The sequence below is a fragment of the Notothenia rossii genome, assembly GCF_949606895.1.
Source record: "Notothenia rossii genome assembly, chromosome: 7".
Classification (NCBI taxonomy): Eukaryota; Metazoa; Chordata; class Actinopteri; order Perciformes; family Nototheniidae; genus Notothenia; species Notothenia rossii.
In genome coordinates this window covers 82,896,398-82,919,631 of record NC_136905.1, presented here as the reverse complement: position 1 = coordinate 82,919,631, position 23,234 = coordinate 82,896,398, and the positions used below count along the sequence as shown (strand labels likewise).

The following is a 23,234-nucleotide window of genomic DNA, read 5'->3' as shown; positions in this document are numbered from 1 at the left end:
GTCAATTTGCACATTTCATAGTGATGCTCAGCCTCTCCCCTTAACTCCTAACAGTCATCATCATGTCAACCACAACACAGAGAAATACTGATAGAAATGTGTGTGTAGTTGTTGACACATTGTTGACAGAGGAAACTACATTTTAATACAGATTTAAGAAATATCAGTTTTTGAGCATGTAATAAGCATGTTTTGTCTTGACTATATTACTGATTCATATTATTGAATTGATTGTGATTATGATTATTATTATTATCAGTAGAAGTCGTTTATTTGTATTAATTATATTTTAATCTTTTTGATGCTAGTATTTGGCAGGAAATGCAGACGTATTCACCTGTAAACGCATACTGAATGACATACATGCACATTTACCATTTACCTCACTGTATAAAAAAATAACTGTGTTGATAATAATAATAAACAGGAATTGTATTTCCAAAGTACTTTGTTTCCAAAGAAATCTCATAATGTCGCTTGGGGCCCCAAGTTGGCCAGGGACAGCCCTGTGAGCACCAACGGTATTTTTTTCCCCTCCCCAGATCTTGAAACTGGCATTCAAAGGTCTGTCAATAAAATACTTTGTTATTATTTATGGACTGATACTTACTGATAAGATAAACTCCATTAAAGTGTCAACAATCATAATATTAACACATAATATATCATAAAACCCCAAACCTCAAAATGATTCACCTGTTATTAACCGACCGTCCACCAGGGGGCGCCGACCAAAGAGAACTCAAAGCACCGAAGAAGAAACACTGGAGGCGGAAATGACTTGTATTGTTTTGAAAGAGGGAAATTTAAAAATTGGACGGATAATCAGAAACAGAACTGGAATAAATCGTCATTAAACTGCACGAAGATGGCCTCAATTTGACATTCTCACCCAGTATGTTTGTATTCATTTAATACTCTTCGTGAATATGTGATATGGTGACCGATATTTAACGAAAGAGTTTCAGACAGTTGTATGTTAGCTAAGGTTAGTGTTGTTGTCGAAACTCGTTCCTTTATTGCCTTTTATTCATTACATATCATCAGGTTTTGATATTCAACAATATTTATTGTCTACGTGTACATGCATATATCATATCCTTCATAGTGTTTATTAGTCACACAGTCTACAGATTTGTATATTTAACTTTTTAGTTCTGTTTTAGTCAAAGTCAGCTTTATTGTCAAAATGTCTCCATGTGTTATACACACAGAACTCTTTAATACCGTTTCTCGCAGTCCCACAGTAAAACAAGATACCCTGGGCCTAGATAAACGGGGTATAAGACTAAATAATAGTCTAAAGTCTATAGTAATAAGTACTAGTTAATAATATATATATATATATATATATATATATATTAAAAAAATCTCAATCCACAGAACATGAATTCACATTAATGCAAGTATTCTTTTTGGTGTGTGTGTGTGTGTGTGTGTGTGTGTGTGTGTGTGTGTGTGTGTGTGTGTGTGTGTGTGTGTGTGTGTGTGTGTGTGTGTGTGTGTGTGTGTGTGTGTGTGTGTGTGTGTGTGTGTGTGTGTGTGTGTGTGTGTGTGTGTGTGTGTGTGTGTGTGTGTGTGTGTGTGTGAAATGAAAAGTATTTTAATGAAAGACTCAAATTAGAAGGCATACAAACAGCAGTTGTCTAATAAACACAAAACAAAGGGCCAAATGGGTGCTGGTTTAAACAAACAAACAAAACAATATAACGAAAGGAGGAATCTTAAACTAAGAGCTATATTAAGTACTGATAAACACCAAAACAGTTATTCATATACAAATATTACATGTGTTACATACACACTTTTTAAAACACAGTCAGACAACTCACGTGTTTCTTAATATGTTTATTAGAAGCAGCATATAGTTTGAGTTTCGCGTCTAGGCTCGGGCCTCATTACTCCACAGATTTACAAAGAACATTGAGTGATGATTAGATAACTAACCCCCAAGCCTACAGGTGGAGCTGGGGTGGAAGCTGGGGTGGAAGCTGGGGTGGAAGCTGGGGTGGAAGCTGGGGTGGAAGCTGGGGTGGAAGCTGGGTGGAAGCTGGGTGGAAGCTGGGGCGGAAGCTGGGGCAGGCGAGCAGCAGCAACACAGCAGCAGCATAGCGAGGCAGAGGCAGGAAGACCTTGCAGTTTAAATAGAGTGGCATGTTTAGGAGAACCCGATTGGTTGGTTGTTAGAGGGACGAGGTGCGTCACTTGTTAATGTCTGATTGGTGCTCCGGTTGACTGCCTGAACTAGCTCGCAGGCTTCGCCCCATTTTTTCTGACTGTCCCACAGTTTGTGATTGTTTCCCCACACAGAAAGATGGACGTACAAAATCATTTTCAGATTGAGCCTTCTGGGTTTCTTCACTTTCTTTTTGTGATGATAAATCTGTTTGGGAAAGCTCAGTATGTCTGACCTCTGACCCTTGGTGCTCTGCCTGTGTCTCTGCAGAGATGCTTCCCACCAACGCCATGAAGAAAGCAAGGATGTCGCGCCGCAAAGTGGAGGGCATCAACCAGGAGGAGTGTAAGTGAGACACACACACACACACACACACACACACACACACACACACACACACACACACACACACACACACACACACACACACACACACACTAGGGCTGCTCAATTTATCGTATTTTAATCGCAATTACGATTATGGCTTGCAACGATTACGAAAACAACGTAATCGAAATAAAAAGATTATTTTTTTATTATTACTTTTTTTTCACTTTTTTGAGTTTTTCAGTTGAGTTATACTTAAAGTTCAGGGTAATCAACTGTTAAATGTTTTTTCTCCAATAAATTGATGTTTTCAAAGTAATTGGATAATCGTTTTTACTAATCGTGATATCAATTATTAGCCCAAATAATCGAGATTATGATTTTTGCCATAATCGATTATCCCTAACACACACACACACACACACACACACACACACACACACACACACACACACACACACACACACACACACACACACACACACACACACACACACACACACACACACACACACACACACACACACACACACACACACTAGGGCTGCTCAATTTATCGTATTTTAATCGCAATTACGATTATGGTTTGCAACGATTACAAAAACAACGTAATCGAAATAAAACGATTATTTTTTTCTTATTATTTTTTTTTTCACTTTTTGGGGTTTTTCAGTTGAGTTATACTTAAAGTTCAGGGTAATCAACTGTTAAATGTTTTTTCTCCAATAAATTGATGTTTTCAAAGTAATTGGATAATCGTTTTTACTAATCGTGATATCAATTATTAGCCCAAATAATCGAGATTATGATTTTTGCCATAATCGATTATCCCTAACACACACACACACACACACACACACACACACACACACACACACACACACACACACACACACACACACACACACACACACACACACACACACACACACACACACACACACACACACACAAGAAAAATGATCCCTAGAAATATCCATGATCCTTTCTTTATCTGAAGGAAAGGTCCACATATCAAGTTCTCATTGTCCTTGGATATGAGATATACAATAGGCAGTGTGATGAAGCTGGGTGTGCGGTTCTGTCTGTCTGTGCAGGCTGTGTTCTCTGCAAACAGAGCGATGACGACCCGGCACTGTTTGGAGAAAAAGTCACACTGAAGGGACCAAAGCTCTCTGTTCACTACTTCTGTTTGGTAAGTCTCTCTGAAAGAGTGTGTTTGTGTCTTTACAGGTTTTGATGGACTTCCTGTCAGATGTAGCGTCTGGAGTTATGATATTGTATTATCGTACATATCATCAGTGTTTTTTGTGTGTCTCAGCTGACGGCCTGTGGAGTTCACCAGGAAGGAGAGGAGGACGAGGGTGTCTTTGGCTTCCTGGTGAAGGACATCTATAAGGAAGTCCGCCGCTCAAGTCGACTGGTGAGGGACTGAGAGAGAGCTTTCAATCTGTTTTACTGTGTGTGTGTGTGTGTCTGTGTGTGTGTGTGTGTGTGTGTGTGTGTGTGTGTGTGTGTGTGTGTGTGTGTGTGTGTGTGTGTGTGTGTGTGTGTGTGTGTGTGTGTGTGTGTGTGTGTGTGTGTGTGTGTGTGTGTGTGTGTGTGTGTGTGTGTGTGTGTGTGTGTGTTTCATTTCAATTAACTGAGCATTTAAAGTGGGATTGCTGCATGTTTTACTCTGTGTTTCCTGTTTATTAACTGTATTAATTTGTGTTTACCGTGTGTGTTTAAAGTGTGTTACAGGTGTGCTGCGTGTGTAAGAAGAAGGGAGTGTGTGTGTGTATAAAGTGTCTGTTGGGTGTTTGTCTGTGTGTGAGTATATAACGTGTGTGGTTACCATGTGTGTGTGTGGATAATGGGTGTGGTTACCATGTGTGTGTGTGTGTATAATGCGTGTGGTTACCGTGTGTGTGTGTGTATAATGCGTGTAGTTACCGTGTGTGTGTATAATGTGTGTGGTTACCGTGTGTGTGTGTGTGTGTGTGTATAATGCGTGTGGTTACCGTGTGTGTGTGTGTATAATGCGTGTAGTTACCGTGTGTGTGTATAATGTGTGTGGTTACCGTGTGTGTGTGTGTGTGTATAATGTGTGTGGTTACCGTGTGTGCGTATAATGTGTGTGGTTACCGTGTGTGCGTATAATGCGTGTGGTTACCGTGTGTGTGTATAATGTGTGTGGTTACCGTGTGTGTGTGTATAATGCGTGTGGTTACCGTGTTTGTGTATAATGCGTGTGGTTACCGTGTGTGTGTATAATGCGTGTGTATAATGCGTGTGGTTACCGTGTGTGTGTGTATAATGCGTGTGGTTACCGTGTGTGTGTGTATGTATAATGCGTGTGGTTACCGTGTGTGTATAATGTGTGTGGTTACCGTGTGTGTGTATAATGTGTGTGGTTACCGTGTGTGTGTATAATGCGTGTGGTTACCGTGTGTGTGTATAATGTGTGTGGTTACCGTGTGTGTGTGTATAATGCGTGTGGTTACCATGTGTGTGTATAATGCGTGTGGTTACCGTGTGTGTGTATAATGCGTGTGGTTACCGTGTGTGTGTATAATGCGTCTGGTTACCATGTGTGTGTGTGTATAATGCGTGTGGTTACCTTGTGTGTGTATAATGCGTGTGGTTACCGTGTCTGTGTGTATAATGCGTGTGGTTACCGTGTGTGTGTATAATGCGTGTGGTTACCGTGTGTGTGTGTGTATAATGCGTGTGGTTACCGTGTGTGTGTATAATGCGTGTGGTTACCGTGTGTGCGTGTGTATAATGCGTGTGGTTACCGTGTGTGTGTATAATGCGTGTGGTTACCGTGTGTGTGTATAATGCGTGTGGTTACCGTGTGTGCGTGTGTATAATGCGTGTGGTTACCGTGTGTGTGTATAATGCGTGTGGTTACCGTGTCTGTGTATAATGTGTGTGGTTACCGTGTGTGTGTATAATGCGTGTGGTTACCGTGTGTGTGTGTGTATAATGCGTGTGGTTACCGTGTGTGTGTGTATAATGCGTGTGGTTACCGTGTGTGTGTGTGTGTATAATGCGTGTGGTTACCGTGTGTGTGTATAATGCGTGTGGTTACCGTGTGTGTGTATAATGTGTGTGTGTATAATGCGTGTGGTTACCGTGTGTGTATAATGCGTTTGGTTACCGTGTGTGTATATAATGCGTGTGGTTACCGTGTGTGTGTATAATGCGTGTGGTTACCGTGTGTGTGTATAATGCGTGTGGTTACCGTGTGTGTGTATAATGCGTGTGGTTACCGTGTGTGTGTATAATGCGTGTGGTTACCGTGTGTGTATAATGCGTGTGGTTACCGTGTGTGTGTATAATGCGTGTGGTTACCATGTGTGTGTGGGTGTATAACGCGTGTGTTTACCATGTGTGTGTTACAGTCGTGCAGCCTGTGTAAGAGGAAGGGAGCATGTGTGGGCTGTAGCGTCAGCAGCTGCAGGAAGAAGGCGCATTACCCCTGCGGGAGGAAACTCAACTTCATCTCTCAGTTCACTGAAAGCTTCCCGTGAGTCAACACAATAAACATTCTTATTTTATTAGTAAAATGGATTAAGGTGAGAGTCATTGTGTCTCATATAGAAGTCCCGTTCAGAGTGTGTTTAAAAGGGTTAGGGTAAGTTATCTTAATCTTACTTACTATTCCCTACAAAATCAACACTCAGTGGTTTAATGGTGAGCAGAAATGAGAACAACGTCAGACATGTATACTCACGATCATGTAATGGTTTAAAATATATTGTAACACTAGATATAGTTCAGTAGTCTGATAATGTGAAACTCGCAGATTAGCTGTTTTCGGTTTATGTAACTTGAAAGTACTTTAAAAGGTCTCCTATTAAATAGTTTTACATCAATATATCCCAGGTCTTAGATATATCCAGAGCCTGTCTCTGATTGGCTGAAACACCAAACAGATCATTGCAGCATTACCCATAATCCCCTCTGTTTCAGCCCTGTTTCCAAGTGCTGATTCTCTGTCTGTTACTTTAGATGAAAATAAGGAGACCCTCCCCACGCCCCTCTGAGAGACATTTGGTTAAAAAGAACTCAATGGTGCTCTAGAGGAGATTCAGGTGATAAGGTGGGGGGGGGGGGGGGGGGGGGGGTTACCTTGGTTGCTGATTGGCTAATGGTTACACAAGACAAAAAAAAAAATCGTTATGACATCATAAAGTGGCCAAAATCTGATCAGCTCATTTTCATTTTTTTGGAGTGGATTTTGCATAATAGGTGACCTTTAATATTTACTCCTGAAATTCTCCCTGGGTGTGTGCAGGTCGTACTGCCCGGACCACAGCCCCTCTCAGACATCGTGTGTGAGTGCAGACCTCAGCCTGCCTCAGTCCTGCTCCGTCTGTCTGGACTCCATCGAGCCGATCCTCGGATACTCTGTCCTCAAGTGTCCGTCCTGCCACAACAGCTGGTTCCACCGGGACTGTGTGCAGGTAGTGACACTGCTTTACTTTCATAAATCTATTTTCCCCCAATTATAGGGCTGCATGATTTGAAGAAAAATAAACTAAATGTGAATATTTTGACTGGTATTTTTCTGCAAATGCAATATGATTGGCAATATTATGTCGTGTGTCCGGCAGTGGCTCAGTCAGCAGGGGCTTGAACTGTGAGCCGTAGGGTTGCCGGTTCAAGTCCCCGACCAGACCTAAATATGGAGTGTGGACTGTTACTTGGAGAGGTCCCAGTTCACCTCCTGCCCTGCTGTGGTGCCCTTGAGCAAGGCACCGGACACCTGGAAAAACACAGAGCACGAGACTTCCTTGCACTTCAAATGAAAAGCACTTCCTGTCAAACATTTCAAAGTTAAACAGAATTATGACCCTTATAATGTCCAATTACAGACCAATCAGCATCCTCCCCTGTGTCTCTAAGGTAGCTGAGAAATGAGTGTCAAAACTAATCACCAAACATTTAGATAAATGTTTCGCTCCACTCCACCCTATGCAGTTTGGTTTTCGTGCTCACCACTCCACTGAGACAGCTAACTGTGTCTTTGTGGAAAAGGTTAAATGTATGTTGGACACGAGCCCAGGTGTAGGTGCTGTCTTCCTTGATCTCAGGAAGGCTTTTGACACTGTTGACCACCAAGTGCTCCTTACAAAGCTGACTCATTTACATTTTTCGGCAGATTCAATACAGTGGGTTGAGTCTTACTTATCAAACAGGAAACAGTGTGTTTTGGTCAACGATGCCAAATCCCCCTACCTTGTCCACCCTGGGGTTCCACAAGGTTCCATTCTTGGACCATTACTGTTTTCTCTGTACATTAATGACTTGCCTAATGTACGTCCTGATTTGAATGTACAAATGTATGCCGATGATGGGAAAAATACTGAAATAATCACATCCTGTACCTTTAAAACAAGGAAATAAATAAGATAATTATAACAAATACATTAATAATAGTAAAGCAAATACAAATAAATAAAAGCATTTTACACAATGAGTGACATTTTTAACAGAGCAGGATCGGTTACACGGGGACATTTTCTATAATGTTCTTTATTATTTATTCTTTAGAGGATGTGTACCAAACAATAGTTCTTTATTGAGTGTGTGTTTGTGTTCCAGCATCAGGCGCACAGTGCCGGCCTATTCTTCTTCAGATGCACTCTGTGTAGCAACAAGGAGGACTTCCAGCTGGAGATGCTGAGGATGGGAATATACATCCCAGAGAGGTTACACGATCCCTACAACAACAAGAAACAACCACAGAACACAAGTCTCTTTTCTTACTCACCATATTCTCTTCTGCAGAGATGCATCATGGGAGTTGGAGAAAAACGCATACTCAGACCTGCTGGAGGTTTACGAGCACTGTGACGCTTCAACCTGCCTCTGCAACGACGGGCGGACGCACTCCTATAAGAGCGGGTATTTATATTCTAATGTGTTTCATTCAGGATGTTATTTTAGACAAACACAAGGTTTAACTGTTAGCATTAGTGATTTATAACAATATTAAAGGGGACCTATCATGCAAAATGCACTTTTTGATGTCTTTTATACATCACTATGTGTCCCCGGTGTGTCGGGGAACTCACACAGCGTCAGAAAATAAAACCCTCTTTCTTTTCCTCCGTACCCAAATCTCTAAAAACGGGGGAACAACGGAGCTGATCCAGATTTGCGTCCGATATGACGTAATATCTGAAATGTGGACCCACGGCCCAATCAGAAACGTTGCTATCAGAAACAATGCCCGACTGTTTTGGACGTAATATGGTCGGTGTTTACATTAGCATGGCTAACACTCAGAGCTAACCTGTACTGGAGAGCATGTGTGTGAAGAAGCAGGAAGTAAAAAGGAACTCACCTTGCGGTATAACCGGCAAGAGAGAAAGCCTTTGAGCTCCATACTGTTTCAGAGAGAATCCTTGATAATCCATGATATGACGTTTCATCACGGCAGCATTTAGTTTAGACAGTAGCTGCCGGGTCCCGCATGAGCTCATATATATCTGAGACCTATGCTATTGCCTAAAAATAGCATGATAGGTGACCTTTAGTACATTTAAATAGTCTATACTGTTACACTATCATTAGAAGTACCACCAAAACTACACACTTCAGTTCTGGAAATCATGAATAACAACAGTCCGTAAAACTGTCTAATTATTATTTCTGTCTCTTCAGTTTATTCACTTGGTCTGTCTTTTTTAAAGCACTGGTATGTAAGGTATCTTGTTTAGCAATATCTTCTTTGTTTAATTCATGCCATTAAAGCATATCGGATTGAACGATATACACTTAATTTAGCAATGATCATATATATAGATCAAATCAAATGTACTTTGTGACAGGTCAGATTAAAATAGATATCATTTATCAATCCCAAATTGAGAAAGGATTTTGTAATGGTAGCATGTTCACAAGGGCATTGCATTTGAGTTAAACTTATAATACAATGGGATCAAATCAAGAAAATTAGAAAATGCACTTAAAGCCAAATCCAGTCTTATTTTCCCATTCATCCATTTATTTGACTGTGCAGAGAAAAGGGAAACCCAGCTGTACTTGCTCCATAGGTCCCCTTTTTGGCTTGACAGTGTTACCTCCTAGTCTTACGAGTAGAGAAACAAACCCCACATTGTTGTTGTTGTTGTTGTTTCTTTCAGTTGGTTTGAGGTGATCCGCTGCCGGCTGTGTGGCTCCACAGGGACTCACAGGAAGTGTTCGGGGCTAAAGGTGGACGCCACAGACTGGGCCTGCAGCGGCTGCACTCAGGCCACCGACGGGAGAGGTCTGTGTCTGAGGGACCCCCCTGATGGGATGTTTATGTTCTCTGTTTGTGTTTGGTGTGAAAAGGATCCGGTCAAGATCTTTGTTTAAAGGGGCCCTATTCTGCTAACTTTCAGGTGTATATCAGTATGTAGTGTCTCTACTTTAAAGAGTCCTCTCCTGCTGATGTTCAGGTGTATATCAGTATGTAGTGTCTCTACTTTAAAGAGTCCTCTCCTGCTGATGTTCAGGTGTATATCAGTATGTAGTGTCTCTACTTTAAAGAGTCCTCTCCTGCTGATGTTCAGGTGTATATCAGTATGTAGTGTCTCTACTTTAAAGAGTCCTCTCCTGCTGATGTGCAGGGGTATATCAGTATGTAGTGTCTCTACTTTAAAGAGTCCTCTCCTGCTGATGTTCAGGTGTATATCAGTATGTAGTGTCTCTACTTTAAAGAGTCCTCTCCTGCTGATGTTCAGATGTATATCAGTATGTAGTGTCTCTACTTTAAAGAGTCCTCTCCTGCTGATGTGCAGGGGTATATCAGTATGTAGTGTCTCTACTTTAAAGAGTCCTCTCCTGCTGATGTTCAGGTGTATATCAGTATGTAGTGTCTCTTCTTTAAAGAGTCCTCTCCTGCTGATGTTCAGGTGTATATCAGTATGTAGTGTCTCTACTTTAAAGAGTCCTCTCCTGCTGATGTTCAGGTGTATATCAATATGTAGTGTCTCTACTTTAAAGAGTCCTCTCCTGCTGATGTTCAGGTGTATATCAGTATGTAGTGTCTCTACTTTAAAGAGTCCTCTCCTGCTGATGTTCAGGTGTATATCAGTATGTAGTGTCTCTACTTTAAAGAGTCCTCTCCTGCTGATGTTCAGGTGTATATCAGTATGTAGTGTCTCTACTTTAAAGAGTCCTCTCCTGCTGATGTTCAGGTGTATATCAATATGTAGTGTCTCTACTTTAAAGAGTCCTCTCCTGCTGATGTTCAGGTGTATATCAGTATGTAGTGTCTCTACTTTAAAGAGTCCTTTCCTGCTGATGTCCAGGTGTATATCAGTATGTAGTGTCTCTACTTTAAAGAGTCCTCTCCTGCTGATGTTCAGGTGTATATCAGTATGTAGTGTCTCTACTTTAAAGAGTCCTTTCCTGCTGATGTCCAGGTGTATATCAGTATGTAGTGTCTCTACTTTAAAGAGTCCTCTCCTGCTGATGTTCAGGTGTATATCAGTATGTAGTGTCTCTACTGGGACATGTCTCCGTGCTTTAATGTTCAAAAAGCTCTTTTTTTTTCTCATACTGCCTGTTTCACCCTCTGTCTGAAACCAGAGCTCTGATTGGTTAGCTGGCCACCTCTGTTGTGATTGGTCAATCATTTATTTTTATGTTTAACAATGTGCTCGTGTTCTTCAGCCTCCCTGGCTACGACGCCTCAGGGACGTCAGAGGAAGAGTCAGCTGTCCAAACGCCAACTGACCCCCATCAGCTCTAAAAGGTAAACAAAGCTAACAATCAATCAACAACTTTATTCATCCTGCAAGGGGCAATTGGTTAAGAGCAGCTTATGTCATGAACACAGGCAGGAACATACAGGAGGAAAACACACCTGGATGTGGGTCATTCCAATTTACACCATAAATAGTTCATAGCATCACAATAAATAAATAAGTAAATAAATAATCGAGTTAAAACACCTATCAAGAATTTAAAAGTTTGAGTGCAGAGGGGATGAATGATTTTGAAAAGCGATTTGTCTTAAGAGCAGGTAGACCATATCTAAATGGTAAATTCATCTGAACATGACCTGGAGAGGCCAGTCTCTGCTGGTTGCAAAAGGAGTTTAAGTATTTTTTTTGTTTTACTTCTGGAAGTTTTTCCTTGTACGATGTGAGGGTCTAAGGTCAGAGGGTGTCGTTTCTCATACTGATATTCTGCACAAACTGTGATGTTGTATTTACTGTATAGTGTCCTTACTGTAAGGTCATTATTATATGTTCAGCACTTTGGCTCGACCAAAAATCGTTTTAAAAATGTGCTATATAAATAAGACTTGATTTGATTTGAGTCTCTCTGTTTCACTCCGATGACCTTAGAGCAGGTCGTTCAGGCTGTTCCTGTCTTTCAGTGTAAGGCTATGGAACCAGTAGATCAAAGAAAAACGAATAAGGCTCTCAATGAATGCTTGGTAAAAACAACTGGGAAAGAGTTCAGTTTGCGAAGAAGGTGAATTCTCCGTTGACCCCGCTTCACAATACACTCGTTTTGAGGTGGTCTTCGAAAAAAAGTATTTAAATGATGTGACAATTTCAACCTTCCAATCACGCACCTCCTTCTCTCTCTCAGCCGCTTGCTGCCTGGAGGGTCCCCGGAGCAGATTCTGCAGGCGTTGGGCCCTCAGCTGCGGCCCCTCGGTGTGACGCTGGAGGTGGAGGGAGATCAGGCTCTGTCTGCGGGGCTGGAGCTGGTGAGGAAGCCCGACTTCGACCCCACACACACTCTGTCTGTCAGGTGAGACGAAAGACTTTTATAATTAGTGTTAGAAAAATATCACTGGTCACCGGCTTCGATATCAGGATGTATTTAATATCCTCTCAAGAACGGAAGTATACAGAGCATCAACTAGTTCCTGAACAGTGTCCTTCACATGCTGATATACAAGAGAGGGAGTTACAGTCACAATATGCAGCTAGGTAATCATCCGGTCATGTACAAAATCCTGACTTTTTCTCAAAATCTCAAAATTCGGACTTTTTCTCAAAATCTCAAAATTAGAACTTTCCCTCAAAATTATGACTTTTGCTCAAAATTCTTGCTTTTTCTCAAAATTATGACTATCTCAAATGTTGGACTTCTTCCTCAAAATTCTGAATTTTCTAAACCTTTTGACTTTCTTAAAATTCTGACTTTTTCCCTCAAAATCAAAACATTTAGACTTTTTCTCAACATTTTGACTTTTTCCCTCAAAATCTCAAAATTCTGTCTTTCCTCAAAATTCTGTCTTTTTCTTCAAAATTCTGTCTTTCCTCAAAATTCTGACTTTTTCTCAAAATTCTGACTTTTTCTCAAAATCTGGAAGGAGTCATCACATACAGAGCATCAACTAGTTCCTGAACAGTGTCCTTCACATGCTGATATCCAAGAGAGGGAGTTCCACAGTCCCAAGATGGAGGAATAGAAAGCAGTATTCAATGTTTACTTCAGATTAGCTCCACGTCAGAAATGATCATGCTTGTCATATGTCTCTCTCCATAGAGGCTGAATCATCATGTTAATCACATAGCTATCATATGCCTCAAACAGTCCTGATGCTCTTCTAGGTAATCACACATCCTGTCATGTTCACAGCTACAGTTGGGATACCTTTGCTCTCATGTTGGAAGAGGACATTCAGTGTTTTCCCAACAATTAGGATTATTTTTTACTAACTATGTGCAATATATGCCGTTAATAACTTTGCTATATATACCTGGCTGCTAAATCCTCAGAACTGTTACAGGATGTGTATTTTGTAAATTGTGTAACTTTTATTATATTTATTATCTTTCAAAAAACCATTATGCATGCTTCTGAGGTAACACTAAGCTGTCTTTGGCTCTTTTCTGCTGTAACAATGTAAATGTCCTCTCTGTGGGACTAATACAGGTATTCTGATTCTGATGGCAAGTGAACACGTCCCCTTTTAGTCCAGTTTCTCTCTTAAGACTTTTATGCTTCAATGATATACCATGATGTTCTCCTATTACCTCCATAAGTGGTATCCATCTCTCTATGTAGCTCACTTTGTAGAGCTGGCGGCTAACGCTCTGGGGTTCAGTCCAACACTCTTCACTGTGTTTTTTACATTTGTTCAACTCTAATAATAATGCTAAACTGGCTGTGGGTTCGTCTGGAGAGGGTGTGGCTGTGCTGCATCCAGCCTCCTTGATCGCAGTAACTCAGGGCACCTGGGTCTGGTGCCCTGCAGCTATTTAAAGCCTCTGCTCCTCTCTCTCTGCTTCTCCCTGCAGCCACCTGTTGATTATGCTAGGAGTTTCTTGAGTTGCTTCACTTTGTGCACTTCAACACTCTCACACACATACATGTCCATACAATCCTCACCCTGCATTTACACTACGGATACCACTGACATCCACACCTCATACTTTACATGTTTTGTACTTAATTACTTTGGTTGATTTGAATGTTTTGCATAAACATCTTTTGTTAAACGTGGATATGGTGTGTCTCCTCTTTGTTGTGGCCTTTTGAGCCAGGTCATAGCACTGGCTCAAAGAAGTCTGACAATTTAAGCATACTTTAGTTTAGAACAGTGCTTCTCAAAGTGTGGTCCGTGAGCGCCCCCTAGTGGTCCGTGAGTATATTGGTAACATTTGAAATGAATTTATTTATTTAAGTTTTCCGCACCCTCGCAGGAATATCTCCGCAATGGAGCTAGCTTAACTTTTGATTGCATGATATAGCCCAGCGCAACACCTTGTACCATTTTCAGGCGATTTGTAATCTGTTCTAGAAAAACTGTCTTTTATTTTATTTCAAGAAGCGCATAGAACAAACAATGGATGTATCTTATGAACATTTACCCATGCTGGAAGTAGATTTAGATGTGTTAGGAGTGAGATAGAGATTATTATCTGATATATGCATCCAATGAAGCAATGCATGAAGTCTGTTGATGATCAGAGGCTGTTGTTGGGGCAGACCATGCAGGCCAGCCCGATGGTCACCAAGGTTCATGTTTTAATAGCATTTTTACAAAAAGAAGCCCAGACGAGCCTAACATGTGAAACATGGCTTAGACCTCAGAGAGTTAAACTTGGGCCTGCGACCATCGGTTTACTGTATTTTGCTTTGAAAATCCACAGCGGAGGTTTGTGGGTATTTTGCATTTCTCTCAGTAGCCAGCATTTGAACAAAATGTTTATATAATCTGTATTTGTTTTGTTGATTTAATGTGTGGACGAGGCGATGTAGAGAAGGTTAAGCTGTCATTATTAGGCTGTAATTTGTTATAAACTGTTGGAGTGGTAAGCAGGCTTATTGTTTCTGATATTTGCAGTTAGGTGGTCCGCGAGTGTTTTCTTATTGGTTAAGTGGTCCTTGGTATGACACTGGTTTAGGGGTATCTTATTCCTGATTAGTAAGTCCTGTTGCTTTATTAGTAATATTTGATAGGACTACTGTGAAGGACGTCGTGTTCTGTTTGCTATTAGCCATTCGATCATCTTTTACCCTCTTAACAAAGTTAATTCTTAATTTAGGAGGTTTGTTTTCATTGTTTAGTTACTATTTGTCGCTCCTTCTTCGAGTCCGTAGCAATCTCAGATGTCGTTCTGCCAGTATCGGGCACAGGCCACAGCTGATGGGGTAGGTTCTGCCAGGTCTTCTGGACTGCACCGGGGGGCATTGGCACATTCCAGTAGGTGGGACATTGTCTGCACTGATCCACAGCTGCACGTGTCTTCTGTGGTGTAGTTCCACACTTTCATCAGTGCTTTGCACCTCCCCTGTTCCACACGCAGTCTATTAAGTGACTTCCAGGTTGTCCAGCCAAGGTCGTGGCCACTAGCGAGGCTTTCCGTTGGTGTGATTCCTCTGTCCAGCCATTCAAGAGCTCGTGTGTCATTTGTTTGCCATTCATCTTCCCAGATGTTGGTCCTTGCTGCTTGTTTGGTTGTCTGGAGGGGCCGTACTGTCTGCAGAAAACTGGCTCTGGATCGGAGCCTGCGTGGGGGTGCTACGTGGCCATGCAAGGGGTGTCTGATGTCTGTCTCCTGTTTGTCGCTAAAAATCCAACTATGATCAACATGTTGACCTCTAACATTTTCATTTGGGTTTTTCTCATCATCAACGTCCAGGTTCAAAGACTCCCTTCAGACTACATTTCCCAGCAGCCTCCAGGACAGTGAGATGGCGAAGGAGCACTTCCTGAAGCTGCTGGTTCAGCAGATCCAGGACTCTGAAGTGTTCGAGGGTCCTGAGGGATCCAAAAACCTGGCGCTGGACTCCAAGGGTATGGGATATATAAATATACATGTTCATATAAAACCCTAAGCCACAATTGTCAAACTCGAGGCTCGGGGGCCAAATCAGGCCCTTGGTGGATTTAATTTCGGTCCGCAGGATAATTTCTAATTACTATTAGATCTGGCCCTCCGGTATATTGCACGCACACCTACACTCCATCCTGAGGGTCTCCTCAGCTCAGAGCCTGAGCCCAAACATTGATGACCTTGCCCCCAAGATGAGATGCCAAGTATCTGAGCTAGCATCACAGAGCAGCACACTGAGTTTAATGGATGTTTCCTTCTGCTCTTTCTCTCTCACGACAACAGGGCATGTTTGGTTTCTCTTTGAGGGAAATAGTTTTGTTGAAGCTGTTGTTGGCCTGTGGGAAAATGTGATCATAAGAAATGACTCTGGAGAAGCTGCAGATAGAGCCATAAGAAATGAATGAACTGATTCTTTAATGTTTAATGTTGTTTTTATAGGCAATCATTTAAGCTTTGTTAGTTCCAGGTTTAATATGTGCAATAAGTTCATTTCTATAAGTTCTGCTATAAACATTGAACCAGTCCGGCCCTCCACTAGTACCCATTTATTAATGTTGGCACACTGTGTATTTGAGTTAGACACCCCTGCCCTAATCCTTCATATTAAATAGAAGTACGTGTGCCCTACTTGTCAAGTGTAGTAATAAGGACCCATAAGAGCAGATGATATGGAAGCTATTTTAACAAATCCAAGAGTAATACAAAAACTTCAGATTTCTTCACAACAATATTAATATAAAATATCGGTAGAGCCCCTAAATCTACTTCCAGTGTAAAATCCTGGATTAATTTGAAGTCATAAGCTCACATGATATGGAAGCTATTGAAAATGTTTTTATTAAATGCAACATTTTCTTAACAATAATAATACAATTTAGACTAAAATATAAAAAAACACAAAAAAGAGGACTAAAATCCACAAAAAAAATGTCCTTCTTGCCCGGTGCAGTGCTTGATTGCTGCATTGATTGGGGTCACATGGCATGGAAGTTATTTATCTCTGCAGCTCCATAGTACATCCTTTAAAATCCTAATCTAACACATATTTGGGCGACTGTGGCTGCGAGAGAGTGCGATCGTCTTTCATCCAGAAGGTTATGGGTTCGACATGTTGATGTGTCCTTGGGCAAGATACCGAACCCTGAGTTGCTCCCGATAGCATGGTCAACGGTGTGTGAATGTGTATGAATGTTAGTTCCTTGTAAAGCGCATTGGGCGGTCTTAAAGACTGGATAAAGCGCTATATAAGTACAGTCCATTTATCAAATATTATCTTTCCTGCGATATGATTTATGCACTTGTCCATATTGTGATTTTGATAAACGTCTGATTAATCGTGCAGATGAAGTGTCCTTTAGCCTGCAGCTAACCTCATCTCTGTGTGTGTGTTTGCAGCTCTGCGTAACGACCTGTACTTTGACGCTGGCTGCCTGCTCGCTCTCTCTCTGGCTCACGGTTCTCCCGTCGGATTCTTCTCCCGCGCTCTGTTCCAGTGTCTGTTCAACTACCCGCCCAACCAACCACTGTCCGTCAAACACATGACGCCCTACACACACTTCACCTGCCAGGTCAGCAGGGTAAGTATGACAGTTTTAGGACAGTCCTAAAACCCGAAAATTAGTCAGCATTTTACTACTTCCTGTTCCCTTTCCCTCGTCTTAAAATCTTTGGTTGTTTGCCTGAAAAAAGATCTGTTGTTAACACAAGCTGAAGAGAGTTTAATGTTCTGTTCTACAACATAAAACACTGGTGGATTTAAAAACGTTGGTTGCTAACATTTGTCGAAATGAGACGACAACATTAGCCGCCCTTAGCTTAGCGGTGATGACGTGAAGTCATGTGAACGACCGTGCTGTAGTTCCTTTATAGCCCAACGTTAGCCACCTTTAGCTTAGCGGTGGTGACGTGAAGTCATGTGACCGTGCTGTAGTTCCTTTATAGCCCAACGTTAGCCACCTTTAGCTTAGCGGTGGTGACGTGAAGTCATGTGACCGTGCTGTAGTTCCTTTATAGCCCAACATTAGCCACCTTTAGCTTAGCGGTGGTGACTTGAAGTCATGTGACCGTGCTGTAGTTCCTTTATAGCCCAACATTAGCCACCTTTAGCTTAGCGGTGGTGGCGTGAAGTCATGTGACCGTGCTGTAGTTCCTTTATAGCCCAACATTAGCCACCTTTAGCTTAGCGGTGGTGACGTGAAGTCATGTGACCGGCAGTGCTGTAGTTCCTTTATAGCCCAACATTAGCCGCCGTTAGCTTAGCGGTGGTGACGTGAAGTCATGTGACCGACCGTGCTGTAGTTCCTTTATAGCCCAACATTAGCCGCCTTTAGCTTAGCGGTGGTGAAGTGAAGTCATGTGACTGTGCTGTAGTTCCTTTATAGCCCAACATTAGCCACCTTTAGCTTAGCGGTGGTGACGTGAAGTCATGTGACCGTGCTGTAGTTCCTTTATAGCCCAACATTAGCCACCTTTAGCTTAGCGGCGGTCACGTGAAGTCATGTGACCGTGCTGTAGTTCCTTTATAGCCAAACATTAGCCACCTTTAGCTTAGCGGTGGTGACGTGAAGTCATGTGACCGTGCTGTAGTTCCTTTATAGCCCAACATTAGCCACCTTTAGCTTAGCGGTGGTGACGTGAAGTCATGTGACCGTGCTGTAGTTCCTTTATAGCCAAACATTAGCCACCTTTAGCTTAGCGGTGGTGAGGTGAAGTCATGTGACCGTGCTGTAGTTCCTTTATAGCCCAACATTAGCCACCTTTAGCTTAGCGGTGGTGACGTGAAGTCATGTGACCGTGCTGTAGTTCCTTTATAGCCAAACATTAGCCACCTTTAGCTTAGCGGTGGTGGCGTGAAGTCATGTGACCGTGCTCTAGTTCCTTTATAGCCCAACATTAGCCACCTTTAGCTTAGCGGTGGTGACGTGAAGTCATGTGACCGTGCTGTAGTTCCTTTATAGCCCAACATTAGCCACCTTTAGCTTAGCGGTGGTGACGTGAAGTCATGTGACCGTGCTGTAGTTCCTTTATAGCCCAACATTAGCCGCCGTTAGCTTAGCGGTGGTGACGTGAAGTCATGTGACCGACCGTGCTGTAGTTCCTTTATAGCCCAACATTAGCCGCCTTTAGCTTAGCGGTGGTGAAGTGAAGTCATGTGACTGTGCTGTAGTTCCTTTATAGCCCAACATTAGCCACCTTTAGCTTAGCGGTGGTGACGTGAAGTCATGTGACCGTGCTGTAGTTCCTTTATAGCCCAACATTAGCCACCTTTAGCTTAGCGGCGGTCACGTGAAGTCATGTGACCGTGCTGTAGTTCCTTTATAGCCAAACATTAGCCACCTTTAGCTTAGCGGTGGTGACGTGAAGTCATGTGACCGTGCTGTAGTTCCTTTATAGCCCAACGTTAGCCACCTTTAGCTTAGCGGTGGTGGCGTGAAGTCATGTGACCGTGCTGTAGTTCCTTTATAGCCCAACGTTAGCCACCTTTAGCTTAGCGGTGGTGACTTGAAGTCATGTGACCGTGCTGTAGTTCCTTTATAGCCCAACGTTAGCCACCTTTAGCTTAGCGGTGGTGACGTGAAGTCATGTGACCGTGCTGTAGTTCCTTTATAGCCCAACGTTAGCCACCTTTAGCTTAGCGGTGGTGGCGTGAAGTCATGTGACCGTGCTGTAGTTCCTTTATAGCTCAACATTAGCCTCCTTTAGCTTAGCGGTGGTGGCGTGAAGTCATGTGACCGTGCTGTAGTTCCTTTATAGCCCAACATTAGCCACCTTTAGCTTAGCGGTGGTGGCGTGAAGTCATGTGACCGTGCTGTAGTTCCTTTATAGCCGTGCTGTAGTTCCTTTATTCCTTTATGTCATCAGTGCACCACTCTATCATCAACGTATTGTTTTATTTCAGATCGCAGATGCAGAGACTTTAGACGATGTGAAAGACGTCATGGAGGAGAGCTGGGAGTTCATGGAGTTAGCCGGCTGTAACCGACCAATCAGCAGCCTGCAGGAGAGAGAGGCTCTGGTGGAGGATCTGGTCAGCTTCATGATGATCACCAGGTTGCAGCTTCCCCTGCAGAGGTACAGACCTCACTGTGTTCATCCATGCTTTTAGTGCAAATAAAAAAACCTCTGTCCAAAATGTCTACTTATAAAATGTCACTTATGGATGTACTTGCATGTGCCACATATCAGTGACTTCATGGTTGATATTAATGAAACAGGTAATGGGATATTAACTGATATTAAAGGGGACATATATGGAAATAAGCAAGCTGTATCAATCTATTCCCAGTCTTTTTGAGAAAAGATAATCTGTCTGCAGCAAACCAACACACAGATGAACAGTATCTTTTCAACAAAAATGCATGTAAGAATTTTAAAGTAGTCAGCATCTGAGATGTTATAGTAGGTCCCATTTAAATATTAAGCTTATGACTTGTTCTCTTATTTCTTTATACGGTTCTCTAGTGAACATCTCAGTGATTCCGTGTATCCCAAGGTTAATAAGTAATAACTTTTGGTGTTTCTGTCCTGCAGGTTTCGGGAGGGTCTGCAGACTTTGGGTGTCTTTGATCAGGTGATTTTAAAGTGTGAACGCTGTTATATCATACATGAGACAGTATGTTAGGAAAATATCACTCGTCCCCGGCTTGAGCTTCAATCTCAGGATCCATGTATTTCTGATCATCTCAAGAATTGAAGTAGTCATCACATACAAAATTCTGACTTTTTCGAAAAATCTTGAATTCATTTTCAATTCTTTCTTAAAATTCTAATTTTCCCCCTCAAAATTCTGACTTTTTTTTCGAAATTCTGACTTTTTTCTCAAAATTCTTACTTTTTCTCAAAATCTCAAAATTCTTACTTTTTTCTCAAAATTCTGACTTTTTTCTCGAAATTCTGACTTTTTTCTCAAAATTCTGAATTTTTTCTCTCAAAATTCTTACTTTTTCTAAAAATCTCAAAATTCTGAGTTTTTTCTCGAAATTCTGACTTTTTCTCAAAATTCTTACTTTATCTGAAAAAATCTTACTTTTTTCAAAAAAACTCAAAATTCTGTATTTCTCTCAAAATTCTTACTTTTCCCCTCAAAATCTCAAAATTCTTACTTTTTCCTAAAAATTCTTACTTTTTCCTCAAAATTCTGCCTTTCTCTCAAAATTCTGACTTTTTCTAAATACTTAAAATTGTTAATAATCCCTGGTCCCCGGCTTGAGCTTGAATCTCAGGATCCATGTATCTGTGATCCTCTCCAGAATGGAAGGAGTCATCACATACAGAGCATCAAGTAGTTCCTGAACAGTGTCCTTCACATGCTGATATCCAAGAGAGGGAGTTCCACAGTCTCAAGATGGAGGAATAGAAAGCAGTATTCAATGTTTACTTCAGATTAGCTCCACGTCAGAAATGATCATGCTTGTCATATGTCTCTCTCCATAGAGGCTGAATCATCATGTTAATCACATAGCTATCATATGCCTCAAACAGTCCTGATGCTCTTCTAGGTAATCACACATCCTGTCATGAAGCTACAGTTGATACCTTAGTTAGCATGTTGCTCTCATGTTGGAGGAGGACACTCAGTATGTTCCCAGCAGTATTCCAGTATAGTGGAATATAGCTACTCACAGCGAACCCTCCGTTGTTCCTCTCCAGGTGCAGCTCTTCCCGGCGGTGTTCCTCGGTGTTTTCTGCGACACAGTGGTTCCACTCACGGCTCAAACGGTGGATCTGATCTTCACCGTGAACTTCTCTGAGCAGGAGGAGAGGCTGAGCCGAGAGAAGGCCGTGGTCGCCTTCTGGAGAAACTTCCTGCAGGACTGTGAAGGTCTGTGTCCCTCTCCTGGAGTGTGTCCCGTTGGGTTGCATGTCAATGGTCTGCAGAGGCTCAAATCCCCGTGCTCTCTGCCTCGGGGACATGTTACTTTTATTCTTTCATAAATGTTCATTAATAACAAACAAAAGGTGATCTAATCTCCTCATCTCCTCTCCTCTCATTTCCTCTCCTCTCCTCTCATCTCCTCTCCTCTCTCAGATGGAAAGACCTCCATCTCCCTGCAGGACCTCCTTCGTTTCTCCACAGGATCTGAGGACCTCCCAGTATCTGTCCTCCTCCCTCCTCCCTCCATCTCCTTCCTCCACCCTCCAGCTCAGAGCTCCAGGCTGAGAAAAAGGAAGGAGGTGTGCAGAGACGAGGGGCTTTTCCCTCAGAGCCAACCCGCCTCCAAACACCTCCTGCTGCCCGTCTCCTCCTCATACCAGGCCTTCAAGAGCTCCATGGAGCAGGTCATCAGCCACCATGTGCACCTCCTCCCCATGGAGAGCTAGAGGAGGAAGCTCTCGATGATATGCATTTATAGACTTGGCTCCAGGTCTCCTTTCCCCCCCGATGGAGCTCGTTCATATCCAGCCCAAGCAGAGACGTAACACTCATATCATGTGTCGTGTTATTTCACCTGCAGGTAGCATTCAAAACGGCTTACTTTGAACGTGAACCTGCTCTTGCCTTCAACATCTATCTCTGGTACGATAGATTGAATCAACACTTAAACCCGTTTTGTTAATTGCTGAATATCTTCTCTGTTTTCTTGTTTTGAAGATACTTGTGGTGCTTTTTGTAATGATGGTTGTTCCGGGTTAGATTCCCACTGTTTGCTTGTTTTCTATCTCTTCTTATTTCCAGGGTAAATGTGTGAAGCTGTGTAGGACTTCAGTTTGAATTATGATTGATCACTTTATTACAGTCATTATCATTTGTTCCCTTATGTTTAGTTACTGGTCTTCCTTTTTTGAACTTCTTTTCTTGACCTATTCTCTAACTTGTTCATCTCTTTTGTGTTTTTTGCATGTTTTACAAGTTCTTTGTTTCTTTGTGTGTGTGTGTCATAAATACAGAAACAAACTCTTTGGGTCTCCTGATGTCTTAAACATTGAATAACGTTATAAAGTGTTTTTCGTGGTTGACCTAATGTGGTTGATATAATCAGACATTTGAAATACAATGGAATAAAATAAGCAACAAATATACAACGCTTAAGGTTTTCATTATTGTCCATGTGTTGGCCTGCTGTTTCTTTCTAAATCAGGATCAGGGTTTTTTCATTTCACTTTTTGCAATGTTTTATGAATTGGATTGTTTTTATAATAATAATAATGGATTACATTTTTTATTAGAGCGCTTTACAAATACACATTACACATATTAGACATGTAAGAGTCATTACCCACAGGAGCAAATGCGGGTAAAGGACACAACGGCCTGACGCAGTGGCGGCCGAGGTGGGATTCGAACTGGAGTTCACCAACGCTCTAACTACTGCGCCAAAACCGCCCTTTAGTTTGAGTGAACCCTCTTTAAACATTCACCTCCTGTGACTATCTTAAAGCAGCTGCAGAGTGTGCAACCCGAGCATCGAGGAGGCTCTAATCTTGGGAGGAGCTAT

General features: G+C 42.0%; 1 protein-coding gene across 1 annotated transcript; it reads left to right on the top strand.

Moving 5' to 3' along the window:
- Nucleotides 1–750: 750 nt before the first annotated feature.
- Nucleotides 751–22,821, top strand: g2e3 (G2/M-phase specific E3 ubiquitin protein ligase). The gene is made up of 17 exons (XM_079694248.1): nucleotides 751–895; nucleotides 2,447–2,521; nucleotides 3,601–3,698; nucleotides 3,825–3,926; nucleotides 5,893–6,017; nucleotides 6,789–6,957; nucleotides 8,099–8,205; nucleotides 8,285–8,401; nucleotides 9,646–9,770; nucleotides 11,162–11,243; nucleotides 12,092–12,256; nucleotides 15,604–15,758; nucleotides 17,194–17,375; nucleotides 19,697–19,869; nucleotides 20,329–20,368; nucleotides 21,448–21,619; nucleotides 21,827–22,821. The coding sequence occupies exons 2-17, from the start codon at nucleotides 2,449–2,451 to the stop codon at nucleotides 22,117–22,119; spliced, it is 2,178 nt and encodes a 725-aa protein (XP_079550374.1). The 5' UTR covers nucleotides 751–895; nucleotides 2,447–2,448; the 3' UTR covers nucleotides 22,120–22,821.
- The last annotated feature ends 413 nt before the right edge of the window (nucleotides 22,822–23,234 follow it).

What these genes read in the sequence shown, in the direction of transcription:
- g2e3 (XM_079694248.1), top strand. Translation starts at nt 2,449, where the DNA reads ATGCTTCCCACCAACGCCATGAAGAAAGCAAGGATGTCGCGCCGCAAA. An exon ending in CTGTTCACTACTTCTGTTTG is followed by an intron (nt 3,699 to 3,824) that starts GTAAGTCTCTCT and finishes TGTGTGTCTCAG; the next exon opens with CTGACGGCCTGTGGAGTTCA. An exon ending in CTTCCTGCAGGACTGTGAAG is followed by an intron (nt 21,620 to 21,826) that starts GTCTGTGTCCCT and finishes CTCCTCTCTCAG; the next exon opens with ATGGAAAGACCTCCATCTCC.